Source organism: Phoca vitulina, unplaced genomic scaffold (genome assembly GCF_004348235.1).
Source record: "Phoca vitulina isolate PV1807 unplaced genomic scaffold, GSC_HSeal_1.0 scaffold20, whole genome shotgun sequence".
Taxonomy (NCBI): domain Eukaryota; kingdom Metazoa; phylum Chordata; class Mammalia; order Carnivora; family Phocidae; genus Phoca; species Phoca vitulina.
Genome location: NW_022589723.1, coordinates 33,839,144 through 33,864,588, shown reverse-complemented (window position 1 = coordinate 33,864,588; position 25,445 = coordinate 33,839,144). Strand labels below are relative to the sequence as shown.

General features: G+C 42.7%; 1 protein-coding gene across 1 annotated transcript in view; it reads left to right on the top strand.

Annotated features, from left to right (window-relative positions):
* Positions 1 to 3,619: 3,619 nt before the first annotated feature.
* Positions 3,620 to 25,445, top strand: part of ITGA11 (integrin subunit alpha 11) — a 136,450-nt gene continuing 114,624 nt past the window's right edge. Inside the window, exon 1 of the mRNA XM_032417596.1 lies at positions 3,620 to 3,821. Coding sequence (XP_032273487.1) covers positions 3,620 to 3,821 — 202 coding nt within the window. The remainder of the gene's footprint in view (positions 3,822 to 25,445) is intronic.

Here is a 25,445-nt window from a genome sequence, read left to right as displayed (position 1 = left end):
GCATGATTCAGCCAGTAGGGTGGAGTCAGAAAGGTCTGCAATTGATGAGGGATGCTGGGGGTGAGGAGTGAGGAGTGAGGGGTCCGGGTTCCTCCCGGCTAGAGAGCTGTGGGGAGCCAGACAGAGACAGTGAGGAGGCCAGAAGGAAGCCAGCCAGGACCCCCAGGTGTGTCAAGCAGAAGGCAGGCTCCCGTGCGCCAATTCCTGGAGGCAAAGCGGCTCAGCCAGAAAGCCAAGAAATAAGATAGGACTGATTGAGTGACTGATTCAGCAGTGAGTGGGGTTGCTCTTGGTCCAGGCCCAACCTGGAAATTACAGCCCTGGCTTGCAGCTTCCGGGATAGCTACTGGAATCGGGGGCCTGTTGGTGATTGTGGTCGACAGCCACAGGGCCTTGCCTCGCCTTCCTGGGCCATGGTCATCGACGGCGGGCGGGCGGGGGGGGCTCTCGCCCCCACCCCAGCTGGAGAGCTGCAACCAGGAGAGCCCTCCCCCAGCACAGATGTTCCCAAACAGCCCATTGTGAAGATGAGCCTGGCCTCGCTGGGGCCTACAAGACAAGGATGGTGAATTCTGTCCCCGTTCACAGTGGTTGTGGAGAGGCAGGTTGGTGCGGGCGCCGTCATAGTCCGAAGGAGACGGGCAGTGGCTTTCTTACCCCAGCTTTGCCATTGCCGTGTGGCTTTGGAAGATTCACTTCCCCTTTCTGAGCCTCAGTTTCCCAACCTGGAAACGGAGACACAGAGACCGTGGTATCTGCTTTGGCTGCTAAGACTGTTGGGATGGCCAAATTTCAACACTTTGAAGAAAAGTGAGATAAGAAAGAATGTCATCATGGTGATGATATCCCATCTGCCCTTAGCCTTGCGCTCTAAGGAACCTCAACCTTATCTGAGAGATGAAGCCGAGGCTTAGGGAGCTGAAGGATCCCACTAAGGTCAGGTTGGGTGGTGAGTGGCTGAGCCAGCATTCCAGCCACACCCACCTACCAGAAGACCAAGGCTTGCTCCCCGCCCTACAGCTGCCTGTGGGTTCCTCAGGAGCCATTTGCGTTTAAAGAGTTTTTGTTTGTTTATTTGTTTGTTTGTTTTAAATAGGAGCCTCGGAATTCTGAACCAGAGACAACGCGTTGTTGCCTTGTTAGTTTTCAGATTTAAAAAGTAAGCAAGATGGCAAGGATCAGCTCATAGCAACCTCTCCGTGAACTCCAACCAAATAAAATACCTGGAGATTTGGCCCCGTAAATCCCTGAAACAGGAGCAGCGAGGTTAGGGCTGGGTGGGTTTTTTGCAGAGCTCCCCAAGTAGCAGGAACTTGAGAGAGATGAGGTGTTTCCCCCACTTCCATCTTACAGATAAGGAGAGTAGGTCCCGGGAAAGGAGGGACCAGCACGGTGTTGTCACTAGTCCAGTTAGAGGCAGAGCTAGGCCGAGAACTTGAGTCTCCCTTAGACTCCACACGATGATCTTTCCAAAATAGCAGCTGCCTGTGAAGTCATCAGAAGTGACCGGGTGATCTCAGGAAGTGAGAGGTGATGCTTTCAAGGAGCCCTTCAGCAAGTCATAGGGGACTTGTCCCTGCTGAGGTGCTAAGCGCTGCGTAGACAGAGGTTCAAGGCCCATGCTCACCCCTCGGGGGTCTCATCAACTGTCCATCCTCATCCCTCAAGCTCCTCTTTGATGACCCCTCAACTCCCCAGCTCCATCTTTGTGCTCTAGCCGGGTGGGCTCCTCACCACCAGCTACCCCATCCTCCCACCCCTCCTGATCTCCTGCCTCAGTTTCCCCCACTCCTGCCTCCTTTCCATGTATCCAGGTTTTACTCTTCTTTTAAGGGCCTCATTCTGCCTGCTCCACGAAGCTTACCCCAGGTTCTCTCTCTCCCTTCTCGGAGCCATGATAATAATCATTCCCAGAGTAGCCAACATTTCCTGAGTGCTATGCTAAGAGATCACCTCAGGTAAATCCTCGGGCATTATCACTCATTTTTATCCCCATTGTGAAGGGAGAGAGGATACAGGCATCTGGAGAGTTGAAGTAACTTGCTCAAGGTCATGAAGCTTGTCCGTGAGAAAGCTGGGGCACTAGCCGGGGCCTCGCTCTCACCATTGGGCTACACGGCTCAGAGGATGGGGCTGCAGCTCATTCTGTCTCTACCACCCCCTGGGCAGCTTCTTACACCCTGTCTTGCTGATATCCATTTCCTGTGGGTAGTCCTGTCTGACCAGCTAGAGGGGACCTCTCAGGGCAAGAACAGGTAAATGCCTGCTCATTTCACTCTCCCTAGTTCTGGGGGAAATAGGCAGAGTTGGCTCTCAGAAAAGACCATCCTTACTTGCCTCACCTTCCCGAGAAGGACTCTGCGCTGCTGAGAGACAGGCAGACTTCTGTCAGCCAGGCCCTTCCACTAGAAGGTTCCCTGCGTTCCCAGAAGACAGGGTCCTTTTCCCTAGTAGCGGAGCAAGTGGGCTCCTTCCATCCAGTGCGGTAAAAGCGTCCCTGGTCAGCTGTCTGTGATATCCCCTCCTTTTCTTTCCTCCTTCCTTGCCTTCCCCCTCTCTGATCGCCTCCGAGCATTTCCAAGGACCTTGCCCCGCTGTCTTCTCTGAAGTCGCCAGCTCCTCGCTGCCTGTGGCCCAGGATCCCCACTTCCATCTGTGAGTCTGGATGCCGCTCGGAACAGGCTCATGCCTGCCATGGAGTGGAGGTGGTGGCCTCTCCCAGCTCCCTGGGTACTTCCCCGGACGGGATGTGACCAGCATCTCACCATCACATTACAGGATTGTAAGTGTGGAGGGTGCTGGCGGCCTCAAGGACATGCTCCCCAAGAACCCTCACAGACAGAATGGCACCCCTGTCAGCAAGACTGAGCCACATCCTGACGGCAAGTCTAAAGAAAGACTGTGGGGGTCCGATGGGGAGGGCCTGGCCAGTGACAGAAGACACGTCCAGAACAATCCCGTCAGTACCTGGGAATGCAAAGAGAGGAGTCCCTGGCCTTTGGACTGGCAGCACGTTCACGCACAGGACAAATTCATTTCATTCAATCTCTAGCCATTTCCCGGAACATGAGTTTCCGTGGCATTTATCACAATGTATAACTTTATTTCTAGCTGCGTGCTTAGCTGTTTTTGTCCTGCTTCCACAGTGAGGCAGTCAGCTCTGCTCTGTTCCACGCTGTGTCCCCAGCGCTCACCATGGCACTTGACAAATGTGTGTTGGCTGAATGCAGGACATGTCATCCCTGTTGAGACAAGGACTGCAGAAGCTGTGTCAATACACAGTGAGGATGCCAAGCTCACTGGCAAGGCCATCCAGGCGTGAGAGGCATGGTCACCCTGTCCTCACTAGCGAGCGCCCTGAGCCGCTTCCTGCGGGAGACGAGAGCCCCTCTTCAGGAAGAGAATGTGGGCACACTGACGTAAGGACTTAGTTCTACTTGCCAATTAACAATGTAGTGTTCAAGTGTATCTATGAAGTTGGTATGTTTAATTCATGAGAACCCGCCCCTCCCCACTAAGGCGGAGTGGGTAGGAGCCCAGCCAAAGCCAACGGTTGCAGGTGTCTGGTGTGCCTGGCTGAGAGTCCATGTGATGAGCGCCCCCTTGAGGCCTTGAGGAGATGGCCAGCCTGGATTCCTTCAATGGTCAGCGTGGGAGACCTCCTTTCCCCTTGAAAGTCGTCCACATCAAGGTGCCCCAGTTTGGGAACGTCATCCGATCTGTGCCTGAGAGCTGCTTCTACTCCTCTGTCACCTCCACAGAGCTGGAGACCCCCTGGGCAAAGAGGTCTCTGAGAGATGCCCTCATCCAACTCCCGCAGTGTATTTGTCTTTATGATGACATAGATCATACATCCAAGAGTGCACTTGTGTTTAGTTTATAAAATCATAAAAATGAACACCGTGTACATACCATCCAAATTAAGGAATAACCCATTACCAACGCTTTCGAACTGCCCACCCCCATTTCCTGTAATAACCACCCCTGCTGAATGCACACACACCAGAGGCAAGCATGTCTTGATTTGGGGTTAGCCAGTCTTTACTTTTGAAACTGGTTTTACCACCTAATATGTATTTTCCTTATTGAGTTGTAATTCACATAGCATAAAGTTTACCCTTTTAACGTTAACAATACAGTTCAGTATATTTACATGGTTGTGCAACTGTCACCACTATTTTCATCATCCCCCAAAGAAACCCTCTACCAGTTAGCAGTCACTCCCCATTCCAGCCTCCCCATCACCCCTAGAAACCACTAATCTGCTTTCTGTCTCTATAGATTTTTCTATTCTGGATATTTTGTCTAAAGAGAATTGTACAATAAGTGACGTTTTATGCCTGGCCTTTCTCACTCAGGGTAACATTCTCAAGGCTTATCTGTGTTGTAGCATATGGCAGTATTTCACTTCTTTTTATGGGCGAACAGTGTTGCGTTGTATGGATATATCACATTCTGTTTATCTGTCCATCAGGTGGTGATGAATATTTGTGTTGTTTCCTCTTTATGGCTATTATGACCGATGTTGTTATGAACATAAGTGTACAAGTTTTTGTGTGAACATCTGTTTTCACTTCTCTTTGATACACACCTAGGAGTGGGATTTCTGGGTCACAAGGTAACCCTATGTTTAATCATTTGAGGATCTGTCAAACTGTCTTTCAAAGCGTCTGCAGCATTATACCACCAACAGTGTGGGTGTTTCAATTTCTCTCCATCTCCTCTAACACTTGCTATTGTCTGTCTTTTTCATTACAGCCACTCTAGGACCTGTGAAGTAGTATCTCATTATGACCTTCATCTGCATTCCTTAATAACCAGTGACGTTGAGCATCTTTTCATGTACTTACTGGTCATGTGTGTATCTTTTCTTTTTTTCTTTAGAGACAAGAGAGAGCAGTAGGGGGGAGGGCAGAGGGAGAGGGCAGTGCGGAGCCTGATGCAGGACTCGATCTCATGACCTCAAGATCATGACCTGAGCCGAAACTAAGAGTCGATGCCTAACCGACTGAGCCACCCAGGCATCCTGGGTGATATGTATTTTTAAAGAATGAATTTCCACATGCAAAAGAATGAAGTTGCACTCCTGTCTCACACTGCATGCAGAAATTAACTCAAAAAGGGTCAAAGACCTAAAATAAGAGCTCAAACTATAAAACTCTTAGAAGAAAACCTGTGTAGATCTTCATGACCTTGGAATGACCTTAGTAAATGATTTCTTAGACATGACACCAAAAGTACAGACAACAAAAGAAAGAGTAGAGAAACTGAGCATAATCAAGAATAAAACTTTTTGTGCCTGCCAGGACACCATCAAGAAAGTGAAAAGGCAACCTACATATGGGAGAAAACTTTTACAAATTCTGTATTTGACAAAGAACTTGTATCTAGAAGATGTAAAGACCTATTGCAGTTCAATAATAAAAAAGACAAATAACAAAACAGGCAAAGTTGGGGCACCTGGGTGGCTCAGTCCATTGAGTGTCCAACTCTTGGTTTTGGCTCAGGTCGTGATCTCAAGGTGATGAGATCAAGCCCCACATTCGGCTCCATGCTCATTGTGGAGTCTGCTTGAATTTCTCTCTCCTTCTCCCTCTGCCCCTCTCTCCCACCCCGCACACACTCTCTTTCTCAAATAAATAAATCTTTAAAAAATAAAAATAAAAACAGGCAAAGGATCTGAATCTTCTACTGATAGACATTTGAGTTGTTTCCAATTTGGGACTGTTAAAAGTGTTCTTCCGTGAACATTTTGTACACAAGCACAAAAATGTCTTTATTTAACAGTGGAATTCGAGTCATAGGGTTTCTACATATTCAACCCTACTAGGTAATGGTAAACTGTTTCCAAATAATTTCATCAACTTATATGTCCACCAGCAGTGGAAGAGGGCTTCATGGCTCTATATCCTTACCAATACTTGGTACTATCAGACTTTTTACTTTTTGCCTATCTTGTGAATGTATAATCGTATCTTGCTTTAACTTGCAGTTCTTTGATGACAGTTGAAGTTGAGCCTTTTTTCCTACACTCATACACTATTTATATTTCTATGTCCATGACATCCCAATTCACATTTTTTTTTTTTTTGCCCAGTTTTCAATCATTTGTCATTTTGTACTTGATTCGTAATTATATATTCTGGATGCTATTCAATACCTCGTTAGTTTTACTTGTTGCAATTACCCTCTGCTGGTTTGTGGGTTTGTCTTTTAACTCCCTTTATGGTGTCTTTCGATGAACAAAAATTCTTAATTTTAACGTAGCTAAATTTATCAATCTTTGTCTTTATGGTTTGTACTTATTATGTCTTGCTGGAGAAATCTTGCCCTCCTCTGAGGTCCTAAAGATATTCTCTTATATTATCTTCCAATAGTTTTTATAGTTTTTTTCATTTTACATTTAAGACTTTATTCCATCTGGAGTTGATTTTTGTATATTGTGTAAGTTGGGGGATTTAGTTTCATTTTTTTCCATATGGATAACCAATTGTCCTCGTGCCACAGATCTGCAATGTCTGGTCTGTCATAAATCAAGTTTCTGCATATGTGAGGGCTTATTTCTGGGCCCTGTATTCTGTTTCATCCCTATGCTAATATCACATTGTCTTAATTATCGTATCATTATGATAAATCCTGATATCTGGCATCATAAGTTTACCATCTGGTTTGTTGGGGATTTTAAAATCAGAGTGTCTTGGCTAGTCTTGACTTTTTTGATCTTTCTATACATTTGAGAATCAGATTGTTAAATTCTAAAAAAAAAATACTTTTGGGATTTGAATTGGAATTATATTGAATTTACATACCAACTTAAAAGACCTGACATCATGAAATTATAATTTATTATTGTTTCTTTTGTAGCTAATGCTGTTTGTGTCTGTTTAAGAAACTGTTGCCTATTGCAAGGTCATGAAAATGTTCTCTAGTGTTTTCTTCTATCATTTTGTCATTATTTTTAAACTTTTTTGCTTTTCACATTTAGATCTGCAATCCCTCTGGATTCAGTTTTTGCATTTCAGCTAGTGGGCCAAATATATTTTTTTACACGTGAATAGCCCATCAACCTACCACCATTTATGAAAAGCAAGTCATTCTTATACTACATTAGAGTGTCACCTTTATCATAAATCCAGTGCCAGAATATGTGTGGATCAGTTAATAGATTCTAATCCATTTCATTATTCTGTTTGTATGTGAACCGTGCTGTTTTAACCACAATAGCTTTATGACAGGTCTTGTTAGCTAGTAGTGAAAGTCCTCCAGCTTAGTTTTTCTTGAAGATTGTTTTAAATATTTTAGGTCTTTTACATTTTCATACGAATTTTAGAATTAACTTGTTTATGCTCACCAAATACACACACACACACACACACACACACACATACACAGATTTTTTTTCTGGAATTACATTGACTTTATAGATTAATTTGAGAAAACTGACATTTTCACAATATTAAATCTTTAAATCCATAAACATAGTTTATTCCTCCCCCCTTTACAGGAGGAGTATATTCTGTTTCAGCATTTTTCCCCAGTAATATTTTGTAGTTTTTGCCACAGGAAACTTGCACATATTTTGTGAGGTTTATTCCTAGGTGCTCAATGTTTCTTGGTATTATTAGAAACTGTCTTTTAAATTCTATTTCCTACTTATTTCTTGTATAGAAAAATAACACAAAATTTTAGTACTGACTTTATAAACAATGACCTAGTGAAATTCACTTATTAATTCTAGTAGTTTGTAGATTGTTTTTGGGTTTTCTAGGCACAAATTAATGTTATTTGCGAATAAAAAATGTTTTACTTCTTCCTTTCCAATCCATGTGTCTTTTATTTCTTTTTCTTGCCTCATTGCCCTTGGTAGAATGTCCAGTACAATGTTGAAGACATGTAATAGTAGGCATCCTTGTCTTCTTCCTAATCTCAGGCGGAAAGTGGTCATTATTTTATATTGATATTATAATATCAATATTAGAAATTATATTAAGCAATTATATAACAGCAAGATATTAAGCATGATGTTTCCTATAGATTTTTTGCAGATACTCCATAATGGTTTAATAATGTTCCCTTCTATTTATAGTTTGATATGAGATTTTATAAATGGATGTTAACTTTTATCAAATGCATTTTCTGAATCTATCAAGATGATCATATTATTTTTTTCCTTTCTTTTGTTAATATTGTGAATTACACTAATTGATTTTCTAATGTTAACCCAAACTTGCATTCCCAGAATAAATCCCAAATATCATAATGTGCTAGCTTTTTAAATATGTTGCCAGATTTTATTGACTAGCATTTTGATAAGGATTTTTGCAACTATATTCATGAAAGATGCTGATTTTTACTTTTCACTTTTTGCGGTCTTTGCCAGGTTGCAATATCAAAGTGATGCTGGCCTTATGAAAAGTGTAAGAAGTGTTCCTTATTTTGATGTTTTCTGGAAGATTTGTGAAATTGGCATTCTTTCTTCCTTAAGTGTTTGGAAGAATTCACTAGTAAATTCATTTATTCCCAGAGTTTTCTTTCTAGGGAGGTTTTTGATAATCAGTTAAATGACTTTAATAGAGGGGTGCCTGGGTGGCTCAGTGGTTAAACGTCTGCCTTTGGCTCAGGTCATGATCCTGGGGTCCTGGGATTGAGCCCTAAGTCGGGCTCCCTGCTCAGTAGGGAGTCTGCTTCTCCCTCTCCTTCTGCCCCTCCCTCCCACCCCTGTGGGCATGCTGTCGCTCTCTCTCACATAAATAAAATCTTTTTTAAAAAGTCTTTAATAGATATTAGGTTATTCTGATTTTCCATTTCTTCCACCAAAGTTGATAAATTGTATTTTTTAAAAACTTTGTCCTCTAAATTTTCTAATTTATTCAAAAAATTGTTCATAATATATTATTTTTTAATATCTATAAGATCCATGGGAGTGTCTATATTTTTGTTTCTGATATTGGCAGTTGTGTTTTCTCTCTCTCTTTTTTTCTTGATTAGACTTGCTAAGGAGTTGTTAACACATTAATCTTTTCAAAAAACAAAGTTTAGGGTCTGTTGATTTTTCCCATTGTCCAGTTACTTTCTATTTTATTAACTTCTGCCTCTACCTTTAGTTTTTCCATCTGCTTTATTTAAGGTCATGCTGCTGAACTTCTTAATACCTAGGTTAGACACAGCATATTACATTTTAGCCTTTTTTTCTTCTCTAAGGAAATAGTTTAAAGCTAGAAATTATAAATTTTGTACATAATAGTTTCATTATTGTTCAGTTATAAGTATTTTAATTTCTGTTGTGATTGTGTCATTGACCTATGAATTACTTAGTAGTACAGTATATTTAGATTTAAATTCAATGTGTGGGTTTTTTTCTAACAATCTTTTGGTTATTTATTTCTAACTCCATTGCATTGTGTTTAGAGAATATGACCTGTATGATACCAATTTTTTTGAAACATTTGAGATGAGTTTTGCAACCTCCTATAAATTTATCATAAATATTTCTCCTATGTGTACTTGATAGTTCCTATATTCTTTGTTCAGTATAATGTTCTATATATGCCCATTAGATCAAAATTTGCATATTATGCTATTACTGAGTCTTAACAGTTTTTTACTCGATAGATAATAGCAAAGCGTATTAAAAATTTCTCACTATAAGGTCTATTTGTCTATTTTTTCATTGTAGATCTATGAATTTTAGCTTTTACCTTTTGAGGATGTTACTATATGCATATAAAGTTAAAATTTCATATTTTATTTGTCAATTTTTCTACTTATCCTTATATACTATCCCTCTTTAATTGTAAAATACTTTTGATCTTAAAGTTCATTTTTTGTCTTTTATTGATATAAACATTCCAGATTTAGTTTGGTTAGTATTGCCCAGCACATCTTTTTTCCCATGCTGAGACTTTCAATCTTCCATTGTTCCTTGTTTTACATATGACTATAGTAAACACCTTATGATATGATGGACATTTTCCTTTTAACCCAGTCTGACAACTTTTCTCTTTTACCTTGAGTTTTGTCTATTTACCCTTATTGTGCTTACTGATGTATTTGAATTTATTACTAATATTTCATTACATACTATTTCTTTTTCCTGCTTTTTTGGTCTTCTTTTTCCACTAACTTTTTTTGGCCATCTTTCTCATTTATTGGGTTTTTCCTCTTTCTCTTTACTTAGAAGTTGTACGTTCTTTGTCTGTTTAGTGACTGTCCTAGTTATCATGAAATGCAGATTGAGCTTAACACCTGCAGAAGATATTACCTGCCTTCCTACCAGGTAATATAAAGGTCTTAGAATGTTTTAATTCAAATGATTTCCTCCCAATTCATTTGTTATTGTTGTTCAGTATTCTAGTTTTACCTTGTTTCTTCCGCTACATAAATTAGTCAATATTATTGATATTTTATGCAGACTACTTGCCTGCATCTTTACAAGTATCTTTGCCCATCATTACCTTTTGCACTTTCAATTTTCCATCTGGGACTATTTTCCTTCCTGCCTGAAGCACATACTTTATCGTTGCCTTTAGGGAAGATTTTTGGGGATAAACTCAGTGTTTGTCAGAAAATGTCTTATTTTATTCTAATTCTTCAAGGATAGTTTTGCTAGGTATAAAATTCTATATTCGTGGTCATTTTCTCTCAACTCATGCTTTTCTGTTAAAACATCAGCAATCCATCTAATTGTCTTTGGTCTCTGGCTGCTTTGACAATATTTACTGTATGTCTAGGTGTGTGCATGCGTGTATGTGTATGTGTTTACTCGTGGAATCTGCTAGATTTTCTGGATACAGGGTTTAGAAGCTTTCAACAATTCTGGGACATTATTAGTATTTCTTTCTTAAAACATCTCCTCTGGGGGCGCCTGGGTGGCTCAGTCATTAAGCGTCTGCCTTCAGCTCAGGTCATGATCCCAGGGTCCTGGGATCGAGCCCCGCATCGGGCTCCCTGCTCAGCGTGAAGCCTGCTTCTCCCTCTCCTGCTCCCCCTGCTTGTGTTCCCCTCTCTCGCTGTGTCTCTGTCAAGTAAATTAATTAATTAATTAAAAAAAAATTAAAAAAAAAAAAACATCTCCTCTGCATTTTCTCTTTACCTCTTTCTGGAAATCAATTCAAAATATATTAAAACATTTCACTCTGTCCTCCATGTCTCTTAACACCTCCTTCTTTTTCATATTTTCTAGCTCTTTGGGTCCACATTTGGCTAGTTCTTTGAAACCATTTTCCAATTTACAAATTTTCCACTCAGTGTCCAATCTGCTCATTAACCCATTCATTTGAGTTTTTAGTTTTACTTCTTATATTTTTCAATTCTCAATCTACTTGACTCTATTTCAAACCTGCTTATTTCTTGCTCATATTTATAAGATATTTTTTATTTCTTTCAATGTGTGAAACCTAGTTTTTCCATATGCTAATTTCAGAATATGAAGTCTTTGCAGATCTGCTTTTTGTTGTTTCCATTGACCCTTCCTTTTGGTATCTTATTTCCTCGTGTATTTTGTTTCATTTTGTTTTTACTGTGAGTTTCTCCTTTTCTTTGGAAGTTTATTTGTAGAATTCTTTGAGGGTTGGATTTAAGTTTAGTTCCTTCAGAAATTATTTATATTTGTTTCTTCTAATGTAGGACCAGTTAAAATTAAATTCTCCACTTGAGGTTTTTGGGCCACACTGAGTATGAACTTGGACTGGAAACTCACATAAAGGTCAGCTTATAGTTTTGAATTTTTAGAGTTTTTTTTCCCCTCTCCATCCACAGTTTAGATTTTTTAAAGACTAGTTTCCACGCTTTGCCCTCTTTGCAGAGTTCATTTCTTATTCAATTCCACTGAAGACAAAGCTTCTTAGAGATGTCTTAGGTTTATGCAAACAGCTCTCCTATTAGATTTTCTACCTTGGGTGGCCCCTAGGTCTTCTGTTCTGTTCCCTGCTTCTGTAAAACCATGAAACAGAAGCTCAAGACCTCCAAATTTTGACATAAACCCACAGTTCAAAGGAGAGCTTTGGTACCAATTCATATTCAAGGATTTGGGGTTTCACCTCATTTGTGATTCCTTACCTTTATGCCAGCTTAGCAGTGCAGTTGAAAATATTTTTTCCTTCTTTAGACAGCACTGTGCACTCTTTCATCTGGTAGCGTGGTTCATGGTCTGCCATCATGCAGGAAAAAGAAGTCTCCATCACTTCACAAAAGAGGAGCCTAAGGCCTAGAGAGAAGAAGCCAGCTCACAGCCACGTAGATGCCGGCATTGTTAGAGGAGCTAAATGAGTCCACGGAGAGTACTACTCATAGAAGGATTCCTGGGCCAGGGCTGACCTGGCAGATTACTCAGCATGGCCACTGTGGGCAGCATGGCCACTGTGGGCAGCGTGGCTGGGAGAAGTCTCTGATTTATGGTGAAGGGGGTCAAGTGTCCCCAGCACCCTTCTATCCTCTTCTTCCCTTACCATACTTGTGTCCCATTGTGCACACCATCAGCTTCCACTTCATAAGAGGATGGCATGGGACATAACAGAAGGCTAAGGCCAGTCTAGCTGGAGATGGAATCATGAGCTTCATCCCAATTATGGTCCACCCCCGAAAATACTCTGTGTTCCTTCTAGCATAATCTATTGGCACTTATTGGGTTTTGGCTGGCCTCCTTTGACTCCCTGCCTCACACTCAGCAGCAGCCACCTCATGTCTAGCCTTTGATCCTCTGGTACCCAGCCAGATATTGGCCTGGGTGCCTGGGGAGGAAATACCAGCCTTAGGGAGTGAAGTGCCACCTTTGGCTCCCAAACACTCCACTGCATTTGCTTTCCAGTCTCTGCCCCAGAAAGAGCGAGTAGAAGAAACTTGAACAGAGTTGAGCACACAGGCTCATTACCTTCATCTTCTTGAGAGCTCATAACTTATTTACTGAATGTTTCCTTTACATTAGGCCCTGTGCTACACTCTAGCATGCACTCACTCATCTAATTCTCAAGCAACCCTGGAGTTAAGAGAGGTCAACCCCCTTACCCAAGGTCCCCTCTTGGTAAATGGTGCTGGGATTCAAACTGGGTCAGACTGTTTGATTTCAGAGACCATGATTATGACCCCCTCATAACAATTTATAACCCGAAGTGATCTTTTGGATAATTGGATACAATCCTTTCATTTTGCAGAAGAGGAAACTGAGACTCAGGGAAGGAAAGCAATCAGCCCAAGGTCGCACAGCTTGCCAGTGGCAGTGCCAGGCTTACATGATTTTCCTCCTGATGAAATATTCCTCAAATAAGTGAAAGCAGAACTTGGATGCTTTCATTGATGAAAAGAACCTGGTTTTCCTCCAGGGAGAAAGGAGAGCATTGGCCAGGGGAGAGTCTCCCAACATTGCTCCTTGTGAAACACTGACCCCAGCCAGACTCCAGATACAGTATCGAGAGAGCCCAGCACCAGGAGCTCTCCTTCACATCTCCTATACACCAAGTTGGAGGAAGAGGCAAATTCCCTGCCTCATTCTTTGGGTTCTCCCCCAGCTGCCAACCCAGCTGCCTGCCTGCCACCTACCCACAGGGCTGTGGTCAGGCCAGCCTGGGAAGTATCGGATGTTGCTGGGTTTCCATCTTCCCATCCAGCCTCGGAAGGCCCCCTCCCAGATCTTTGGACAGCAAGCAGATTTGGAGAAAAGTGCAAAGTTGGCTCTCCTTTATGACATCCTGTGGAGCACCAAGCATGGAATAAAAAATAGAGCCGCCAAGCTATGGCACAATCTAATTTAAAATGAGAGCCTAATTTGAGGAAAAGTGAACGAGGTATGCCAATCTCCAAAGACAGACAAAGGGGCAAGCTACAACTTTTCTTTCTCCTGGGTTTTGTTGTTTTAATTGCTGTTGTTTCATATCACTTCCTTCCTGAAGGAAAATACCTGAAGAGGCCAGTCCCTGCCTAGAGTAGTGTGTAATGTAGACCAGAATGAGGGGTGTAGTGTGTATACGGGGTGGGAGAAGGCCAGTAGGGGCCAGTTAGGGAAGAGTGGTGGTCCTGTGGAGTAGGGGTCTCATGAGACATAGTGTTTAATAAAAACAATATTTTCGGGTAGAGCTGGAGGGACCCTCCCCAAACCACCTTGCCCAACACCCTTGTTCTACAAATGAAGAAACTAAGGTCCGGTCCGGGGAAGGGACCAGCCTGGGATCCCACCACCAGTGAGTGACAGCTATGGTTCAGGAGCCAGAAACAGAAAGTCTTGGCTTTTTTGAAGCCTATCAATTGTCAGCCAGGAACCCCAATGGGAAACTCCTCTCCAGTGTGGACCACAGGGGTCATCAGCCCCAACCATCATGGGGGAAGGAACAGGAGATATTTCGATGGGCTGCCTTGGGGCATATTCCCAGGCTCTTTGCAACCCACATCCTACCTCCAGCGGTTCTTACCTTGGTTTGTCCTTGGCACTGACTGCTTGTGGCATAGCTTCCATCACATTGTAAAGCACCCATCCCATGTCTTTTTCTTCCATCAGACTGTGAGCTTCTAAAAGCCATCTTCGTAGTGCCAGGACCATGCTTATAGTAGGTGCTCAATAAATGTTTGTTGAATGAATGAGCAAATAAGTGGATGGATGCACGTATGTTTAGATGAATGGATGGATAAACTAACTCGTATTTTCCCAATGAACAAGATTTCAGTTCAGTGTTGTAGAAAGTTCCCAGTATCTAGAAAAAAAGGTGGATGGTTAAGTCTGAGTTCACTGCTTACCAGCCATATGACCTTCTGCAACTCATGCAACCCATGCCTGGCACTTGGCAACAACTGGACTCACCAAGTGCCAGTCCCTGTATAAAATGCTCACCTCACATTGCCTCATTCAAAGCTCATAAATAACCAATGAATTAAGCGCTATTATTCCTATTTTAAGATAAAGAAACAAAGGTGCAACCAGGTTAAGAAACAGTGATATAAACCTTGAAATTAAGGTTCAATATCATGTGCTGCTTAATACCTGGTGAAATTAAGGGGGCCCCAAATGGCCTAAGGACCAGCTCCACTCTCCCCTCTGCTCTCATGGATAAGCTTCTCTAGCCAACTCTTCTTATCAGACAGGCCAGGTGCAGTTCTTACTTATCTCTGAATAGCATGTTTCAGTTCCTTGCCAGACCACAGAATTATATAAATAAGCCAATCGTTGTGAAGTAGGAGGCACCATCTTGAGGCTACAAAGCCTGCCTCCCTCAGTCCCCAGTTGTTCACCCTGCTCCTGAGTGAGATCCCCTGTGGCCCTCATGGTGTTGGTATCCTCCTCCCTAGGCTGTGAGCATAGATAACTAATAAACAACTGTTGGTCTCATCTGTCTAGCGTGTGTTCAGCCATCCCCATAACCCTAGGGTGGTAATCTCTCCCTCACCAATGGAGTGAAGAGGTCATCAAAACAGAGACTTGCCCAAGGTCACACAGGTACTGTGCCATGAAGCTGGGTCTTGAACCCTAGCATCTGATGATGCCAGAGCCTGCAGCATTTACTTGTGCCAAATTGCTCACAGTTAGCATCCAATAATTATTACCTCACTAGTCTGTAAGCAGTATAAGGTCAAGGACAATGTCTTGTTCAGAACTGCATTCCCAGAGTCTAGCATAGCAAGAGTATTAAGGCATAATTCAATAAAGTTTTATAAGTGAATAAGTGGATGGACAAACCTCACATTTCTGAACTTCAGTTTCTTCATTTAAAATATTAGAATAATCATTTCCATTTACCTCGCTAGAGATAGTTTATCAAAGAGGGTAAAATCTGTAGCTTTGGAACCAGATGACTTGGGTTTAAATCCAGGTTTCACCCATCAAGTAACCTTGGACAAGTTCCTTAACACTCTGTGATTCAGTTTTGCCATTATAAAACAAGGATAATAATAGGACCTACCTCACTGAGTTGTCATAAGGTCTAAGTGGGTTCACATATATGAACACTCAATAATGTTAGCTATAACTATTGATTGATGGGCTAATTGTGAAGAACATGTTAGAATGTGTATGTAAAGACTCAAGAAGAACGTGTGGAATGGGTGGTTTGTCTTTGGTGATGTCCCACCCTTACTACCAATCCCCTGTGGTGAATACTACCCAGCAACCTTTCTGCTCCTTCCTCTTCCTTCCTAATAGAACCCCAATTTTGTTGTGGAATTGGCCTTTCCCACACATGAATCAAGGAAAGATGACCCCATTCCCAGCTGGAAACAGATCGTGGCTAGTCTCGTTCACTGTGGTAATTTTATTTCCTTTGCCAGTGATTGGTATAGGAGAGGGCATGTGACCCAAACCTGCCCAATGAAAAACAAGGAGAGATGAGGGGAGGTGTGTTATGGTCTTCCTGTTTTTCCTCTGGATGTTTCAGTGGTTGGATGAGACCAAAGGAACTTCAGCTGCCGTCTTTTGCCAGCCTGAGGACAATGAGAGGGAAGAGACAGAGGAGCAGCTAGCATTCTGATGACCTCTGTCTGAGGTTCCTGCACCTCTAGACTTATTATTTTGTAAGGGATAATACATTCAGTCATTATTTAAGCCCATTTGGGTCCAATTTTCTGATGCTTGCAGACAGAGCATCACAATTATTGTAATTCTTCTTGTACTTGGCATCCTCATACTCTTCCTATTGCAATCGATTGTTTTCAATGGATTTTTCTCTCAATCTCTCGTCATATTTGAGTGTAGCTAATTTTTTATATGTGCCCTCACTCTCTCTCTCTCTCTCTCTAGACTTTAAACCTAGGGACAGGAGGGAAGGTGTCTGCTCTGCTTACCATTATATCTCTAGGGCCTAGATCAGTGCCCGGAACATAGCAGACATTTAATATTTGTTGAATAAATGAATAAATTAATTTCCTAGTCCATGAATTGTTATTAGATAATACTAGATAAAATCAAGATCCCAGATGTACTCACTTTTAAATAGAAAATTCTAGAAGGTTTACTAGAAAATTCTTGCTGCATTTTATGAGACATTAAAGGTCATCTTGAGGAAATGATATTGTCATATTTTGGATTACACTTCCAATGTTGGCAGATTGAGTAATGTAGACAAGTTTCCTTCTGAGGAAAACTCAAAAAACTGGACAAAATATTTTCCAAAAATCAGCTTGAAAGGATGGGAAAGCTGTCAAGGTAGTAAAAAAATTACTGGACTGAGGTCTGAAAGAGGAAGGAAGCCCAGAAAGGGTAGCTTGGCATTTGGGGCTGCCATTACCCTGGGGGCATTTGCAAATCCAGAAGATGCAGCTGAGAAACTGGGAAATATTTTTGACAACATCTGTGGGTAGGGAAAAAATTGTAGTTCAGGATTGGCGAAAGTGGGTTTTGTAGTAAACCTCTAAGATTTTTAAAACCTGAAGGGCTATACCCTAAGAGTAAAGGTGAACTTTTAGTAAACCAGCCCTCACATAGACTGAAATCCAGCTCCTAGACATTTGGGCACCCAAGAAAGTCTCAGCCCCAAAATATTATTAACATTATTAACATTATTCAAGTGATTTGAATGACCTTGGGAGCCTAGCAGAAGCAAATAATCCTTTTTGGAAGATAAAATTCAAGCTCTCAATTTATTTTTATAATTTTCAAGCCCAATGACCTAAGAACAATCAAAGATAGCCAGTCCCATGAGGAGATAAGGCATCATATATGGAGATCAGGAGAAATAACATACAATAGAAGCAGACCATAATGACTCCAGTTGATCAGACCCAGAGTTTAAAATAATGACATTTCCTGTGTTTGGGAAGATAAAAGACAAGATTTAACATTTTAAAAGGGAACTGTAAAGAACCAAATAGAAATTCTCAAAATAAAAAAATTAAATAACCAAAATTAAGAACTTAAAGAATAGGTTTGAGTCAGCTGGGGCAGGACCTAATAAATTGGAAGATAAGGCAGAAAAAAATATCTAGAATGAAACTTAGAAAGAAAAAAAATTGAAAAATGCAAAGATGAGAGGCATAAAGGTTACTGTCTTAGTCCATTCAAGCTGCTATAACAAAAATACCATAAGCTGGGTGGCTTAAACAGAAAACATTTATTTCTCACAGCTGGGAAGTCCAAGATCAAGGTGCCAACAGATTGGTGTCTGGTGAAGGCCTGCTTCCTGGCCATCTCCCACCATGTCCTCATATGGCAGAAGCAGGGAGAGAGAGGTCTCTGAAGTGTCTTTTATAAGGACATAAATCCTATTCATGAGGCCACCGTTGTCATGACTTAGTCACCTCCCAAAGGCACCACCTCCTAATACCAACATATTGGGGTTAGGATCTCAACATATAAATTTTGAGTCAATACAAACATTCAGTCTATGACAGATACAGTGATAAGTTCTAATAAATATTTAGTGGAGTCTCAGTGGTAGAGGAGAGATAAAATGGGACAAATACAGTATTTGAGGAGGTAAGGGCTAAAGTTTCCCCAAACTGATAAAAGGCTTGAATTCACAGGTAAAAAAAAAGCTAAATTAATCTCAGTAGAATAAATAAAAAGAAATCTACATCATAGCAAAATTTCTTAAAACCAAAAGAGAAACAAATCTTAAAGGCAGCTATAGGGAAATTAGACATTTTACCTTCAAAGGAACAATGATTAAACTGACAATTGACTTCTCATCAGAAATAACAAGAATCCGATGACAGTGGAATGATAATTTCAATGTGATAAAAGAAAAAATATAATGCCCAGAGAAAACATCTTTCTGGAATAAAAATGAAATAATATCATTTTCATACAAACAAGACTGAGAGAATTTGATACCAGAAAATCCAGTCCTAAAGGAAATGCTAAATGGTATTCTCCTGGTAGAAGGAAAATGATCCGATATGGAAAGTCAAAGATGCAGGAAAAGCAACAAACATGGTAAATATGTGGACAAATCCAAATATTGACTGGCTGTAAGAAAATAATAAAGTATCATGATTTTTAAAATATGGAGAGAATTAAAATAAACAAAAACAATTGCATATAAATCATGAAGGTAGCAAATGCAGTGCAAATGCTCTGAGGTTCTTGCATTGTCTGGGAAAAGATAAAAGCACTTTTTCATATTAGACTTTCATAAATTAAAGATGCATGCTGAAATCTCTAAAGAATCATTAACGCACAGCAAATGCCTTTATTACTTCCTACCTAACAGAGTGGGGAAAAGAATGATTACAAATGATCTATCCAAAAGAAAACAAGAAAAGAACGAAAAAAGAGCACACACATCAGATGGGACAAATAGAAAATACTAAGATGGTAGATTTAAACTCAAATATAGTGACAATTAAATTAAATGTAAATGGACTAATGTTCCAATGAAAGTTTAACAGGTTAAATTTTAAAACAACTAAATGCTGCTTATATGAGATAGGTCTAAAGTACAAAGGTATAGGAAGTTGAAAGCAAATAAAATGGAAAATGATATTCCATGCAAACACTAACCAAAAGAAAGTCAGTGTAACTATGTTAATATCAAAAAGTAGATGTTGTCAAAGGTATAGCTAAAGATAGTCATTTTGTAACAATGAAAGGTTCAAGTCACTAAGAAGATATGACAGTTCTACATTTGCACACACCTGGTGACTTAGCTTCAAAATCTGTAATGCAGGGGCACCTGGGTGGCTCAGTCGGTTAAGTGTCTGCCTTTGGCTCAGGTCATGATCCTGGAGTCCTGGGATCGAGCCCCACATCAGGCTCCCTGCTCAACGGGGAGTCTGCTTCTTCCTCTCCCTCTGCTCTTCCCCCTGCTTGTGCCCTCTCTCTCTCTCTCACACACTCTCTCAAATAAATAAAAAAAATCTATAATGCAAAAATTGACAGAACTAAAAAGGAGAGACATGTGATTCTACAGTCTTCCTGGGAGATAAGTTTTGGTTTTACTGAAGCAAATAGCACTTTGTGCCAGGCACTTTTCCAAACACTTGACATGTGTGAACTCATTCAATCCTCACAAGAGTCACGTGAGACAGGTATGCTTACTTACTAGGTTAGAGTTCTGAAAAACCAAGAACTTAAGGCACTTGCCCAAAGTCACAGAATTCATGTGTCAAGGCTGAGATTTAAAACCAAGCATTCTAGGGCGCCTGGGTGGCTCAGTCGTTAAGCGTCTGCCTTCGGCTCAGGTCATGATCCCAGGGTCCTGGGATCGAGTCCCGCATCGGGCTCCCTGCTCTGCGGAAGCCTGCTTCTCCCTCTCCCACTCCCCCTGCTTGTGTTCCTGCTCTCGCTATGTCTCTCTCTGTCAAAAAAAATAAATAAAATCTTTAAAAAAAAAAAATAAATAAATAAATAAATAAATAAAACCAAGCATTCTAGCTCCAGAGTCTTGGTGAAACATAGCGGGAGACATTAACACTACCCTCTCGGTAACTGACAAAACACACAGGCAAAATTCCCTGGGAGTAGGAGATTTGAACATGGCCATAAGACTCTCTGTTACAGGAGCTCTGCTCAGCTCAAATTTTATGGCACAATTATGTTCAATGGTGGATTGTCAGGAGGTTGATATGAGATCACACATGGAAAACACTACACAAATATTACTTCCATTGTTTGACTCTTGGTCTTCTATTGTCGGGTTTTTTTTTATTGTAATCCCTTCAGATCCTAATTATAAAGTTAGAGCATAAACAAGCGATAAATTATTGTTGTATCACACTTTATACAGTTGGGTATGAAAATGTTTGTGTAAATAGAATCTGAGTGAAACATATGCTGAGGACCACATGCTGATGATTCTTTGGCATTTTTTTTCAGCCCGCTGGTGTGTAATTCAGGCTCGGGGATATCGACACAGGCTTGCGGGAGGATGGTGTGACCAGAGGGCTAGCGTGGAACCTTATGCACTTTGCTGACCTTAGACCTCCATATCCTCGTTCATCCAGTAATCATGCCCACTCGGAACTGCCCCCACTGCCCTCACAGGGCCTCAAGGAGCGTTCTCGGAGACCTAATTGGGAAAGTCCTTTGAATTACATATGGGGCTAAACAAATGTCAGGCATTGTTAAGAATCTCAAATGGTGCGGATAGCTTGACTAGTCTGTTTTACGCTGTTTCATGTGTTGTTAATAATAAAAACTAACATCCATTGAGAGCTTGCCATGTGGCAGGCCTTGCGCCAAGCCCTTTATAGGCTGTGTTTCATCCGTGCCTCACGGCAACCCAAGAGGCAGAGGCGTCCAGCCAGATTGCCTAAGGCCATCTCCCGGCTCCACCACTCACCAGCTGAGTGTCCTTGAGCAGGTTATGGCCCCCTCGTGCCTCAGTTTTCTCATCTGTAGAATGGGAATCGTGATAGCACCAACTTTGGAGAGCTGCTGGGATTATTCAATGAGATGATATACGTCCAGTGCTGAGAACTGTGTCTGGCACTTGGTAAGTGGTTTATCATTTCCACTTTATAGGCAGTGAAAAGGTTGTTAGTGCCAGGTCACCCAGCTGATGCAGGGCCAGGCTGGGATTCTAACCCAGGTCTCTCTGGGCCCAGAGCCCGCATGTGTAACCACTACACTCCTTACCCTCTACGGCCTCGTGAGCAATGTCAGGGTCCCCAGCCATTCACAGAGCCTGCTTGAAGCTCTGCGAACACGAAGGAAGCTGCTAGCCCCTTTCCTTGCAATAATCCTCCACATGATGCTTAACTTTAGGCCTACATGGAGGGGAGTGGAGTTAAGAGGCTTTCAGCCCAGCTTTTGCACCGACATTTTTCTCACCAATGCTCAACAGAGGGGAAAAAAAAAAAGACTCACAGAAGCATTTTCTACCCAAATGTCAACTAAAACATCTACACTCCCCGTCCCTCTCTCCCCATCTGCAACCACCACCACTTAGCCTCTGCCCCCAGCTGCAAATTGCCTGGGAGATGTTTATTTCTAGTACATGCTTTAGGATGAGCTGCAGCAGCTGGGCAAGTCTGGGGACAGCCTCCCCTGGCAGAACAGAGGTCTGTCCTGTTTCCAGAAATACGTGTAGACAAGCAGTCTCCAAGCAAGCACCCACTGGTGGCTGCCCCAGCCTGGCAGGTGTGTGACGCAGGGACGAGGCCAGCCCCTCAAGCCTGTGGCAGAAGGGGAGGTACAGGGAGGTAGCAGCCTTTTAAAATTCTAGTCGCTGGGTTTAGCGAGGCTGGCTGGAGGCAGAGGTTAGATAGATAGAGGGTTCATCACTGGTTATGTTGTCACGAACATTTTTTTTTTTTTTTTAATGGTTTGTCTTGGGCTGTGCTCCTCTATCTCTTCTCTTGGACTTCCAAGATCAAGTATACAACTTGTGATGTTCAGAAATCTCTGCATGCCCTTCCAGGCTGAGGACATCAGCTGAGGCCTAGGACCGGTGGCTCTCAGCTAAATGGGGAAACAGGACCCGCTACTTTCCCCCCACCCTCTCAGCGGCCTCCCTGAGGGGCTGCTTTCTCCTCCTGGGGCCTCCAGCTACCTGAGGGCTGGTGCTCCTGATCCCCACTTGCCGCAAAATCAGATTCCTTTCTTGTCCCTCTTAAAGCTCCTACTCTGTTCAGGACCTTGGGGAATGAATGGCTGATATTCACTGAATAGGTTAATCTACTTCCCAAGTGGGATTTTCTTTTTCAAAGAGTGTACCTGGAGCCAGACACTCAAACAGCAGAATTTCCAGCATTCCCAGACATCCCAGGTGCTTGGATAGATGTGAGAAAGCCTGGAGGCAGGATAGTTAGAGTGGTTCGGAGCCTCTCTGTGTCCTGCCCGTATCCCCTAGGTTCAAGGCTTACTCCACCACCTTCTAGCTACAAAACTTGGGTCCAGTTGCTTTACTCCTCTAAACCTGGAAGTAGACCCTGATACAAGAATTTAAGTGCAAGTGTTCTGGGGTAGGGGTGGGGTAGCGGGGAGGTGATCCCAGGAAGCACCATGAAGGGAATGACGAGACGGAGAAGGGAAGGAAGCCAATACAGGGTGTGGTAGTGAGCAGATGGCCACTGCGGGCAAACAGGGCTCAATTCCACCGGGCTCCCTGGGACACTGCGGAGTATTCCTCAGAGTGGTCCCTCAGGAGGGACATCTTCGTCTGTTTGGCCTGTTGTAACACAAATACCACAGACTGGGGGGCTTATGAACAACGGGGAGGTACTTCTCAGAGTTCTGGAGGCTGAGAAGTCCAAAATCAAGTTACCAGCAGATTCCGTGCCTCCTGAGTCCTGCTTTCTGGTCCATAGACAGTGTCTCCTGGCTGTAACCTCAGAGGGCAGGAGAGGCACGGGGACTCTCACAGTCTTTTCTTGATAAGCACACTAATCCCATTCATGAGGGCTCCACCCTCATGACCTAATCCTCTGCCAAAGGCCCCCACATCCTAATACTATCACCTTAGGGATTAGGATTCAACATATGAATCTGAGGAGGGGGAGACAAACATTCAGTCCATAGTAAAGGCTGTGGGAACTGGGGTACTCGTCCACCAGCTCCCATCAGTCATTGGTTGGGGACTGCTCCCACTAACTCCCCAGCACTCCCAGCCTGCTGACAGAGCTCCAGAGGACAGGGAACCCAGAGAACACCCTCTAGCTCTTAGTTGGAAGCCTCAGGATATAGCATTCACAGGAATGGCAAGGGCCAAAGGAATACATTGAAATATAGACAGTTGGCCGCAATGCTACCCATTCCGTGGGAACAGAAGACCCACCGCAGGCCGAGGGATGGGATGAGACGGTGTAGGACGCTCAGTGCAAGTATCTGGTCCTTGGCCAGTGATGCTCAGTGATGGTAGTTGGTCCTATTATTTGCATTCCGGGCATGCTGAATAGTAGCCACCAGAAGAGAGCACGTGGTTTGTTTCGGAGAGAGGCAGGAAACACAAGAGGGAAGGCAGGAGTAAGTCCCATTACACAGGCTTTGAAGGGCACTGAGAGCAGAGTAGGTGGGGCGGAGAGGAGTGCAAGGTTCCGTGGCGAGCACAGGGAACGGTACTCACCAAGGCCAAGGCCAGAAAAAGACAGCATCTTTATGGAAGTTCAAATATGCACATGAAAGCTCACAACGTCTTGGGGGAGCATGAGGGGATATCTAAAAGATGATCTGGGAAGTGTCGGCCCCTCCTTCACACAACCTCCCTGAATTGCCCAAAGGCCACAGGCTTCTGTCCCCCTGACTTGTTTGGATACAGACCTCCCCACCCTTCCCCAATCTCACTCAAAAACTTCTGAAGCCTTCTCGTTACTTATCAAATGAAAGCTGATTAAAAATATCCCACAATGGGACCAAAATTATTTCCACCCTTTATCTTTTAACCACCCTCCCGCCCAAAATCCCTAGGATTTACCCCCCGCCCCCCGGAATTTGATCTGCCCCCAAAGTAAAGGCTAAAAATGTAAAAGCTTTATCTGGGCCTTTTTAGAGCCAAATGGTGTCCTTCGGGATCTCTGTCCCTGGCGTTTGAGCCATGGATGCAGTGACTCATAACTTTGGAGATGTCATCTGAAAGTGGGAGAAACAACAACGAGGAACCAATACTGTTCTAAAAAATCATGGAAAATGCTCTCTCCAAAAGGCACAGGGAAATCCGTACATTTGAGGTTTACTTGGAGAAACGTTTCTCTTCCTTAACACGGATTCGGATGGTGCTGGATGCGAAGAGTGTATTTATTGTTGGTGTGGATGTGTGTGCATGCATGTGACCGTGCGTGCCTGTGTGTGTGGGTGTGTGTGTGTGTGTGTGGCCCAGCTCCTGGTCCCTGGCCAAGTGGCACCCTTGCACCTGGTCCATGCACACAGCTGAGAATCCCTTTCTCTGCTCCACATCCTTGTTCGACACTCTCCTGAGAGCCCATCTTTACCCTAGTGCCTTCCATCCAGACGCCTAATCTTCACGGCTTCTCTCTCACACTTGGGCTGTGCTGGTGATTAAAGGAGTTCCAATTTGGACATACTGAGTGCTCCTTGAAGGCAGGTGTTCTTCATACTGTTCTCGCTGTGACGTTTCTTCCTGATGTCGCTCTTCCTGTCTGGTCCGTGGTCAAAGGTTTCTCTCATCTAAGCTGCATCAGAAATAGCCTTTCAATTAGGATGTTGACTGTTACCTCGAGACTTTTAAGGCAATTTGTATTCTCCCGCACCCTCTGGCCTATTTTTCTTCAAAAGGATGTTTCTTCATCCATCTCGTGGGCCTGTTTGTGTTGTGGCCATACTCCTTCCCTTTGATATCTTTACTGCGAAATACTGTACATACTTGTGGCTTGAGAAATGGAAATCAGAAAATAACTTCCTGGATTTGGTATAGGTTGTATACAGGGCTTGATCCCAGTAGGAATCCCAGTCCCTGAGCCTCAGCTCAGCACAGCATTTGGAAGATGGGAGCATCCACCCCATTCCAACATTTTGGATCGGACTTTCCACTTCAAGTGGCTGCGGCAAACATCAGCTACTGGGGTAAACACATTTATTCAAAGCTAACCTCTCTCATTCTTCTGGCAAGGATGAGACCTGGCATGACAAACTGAAA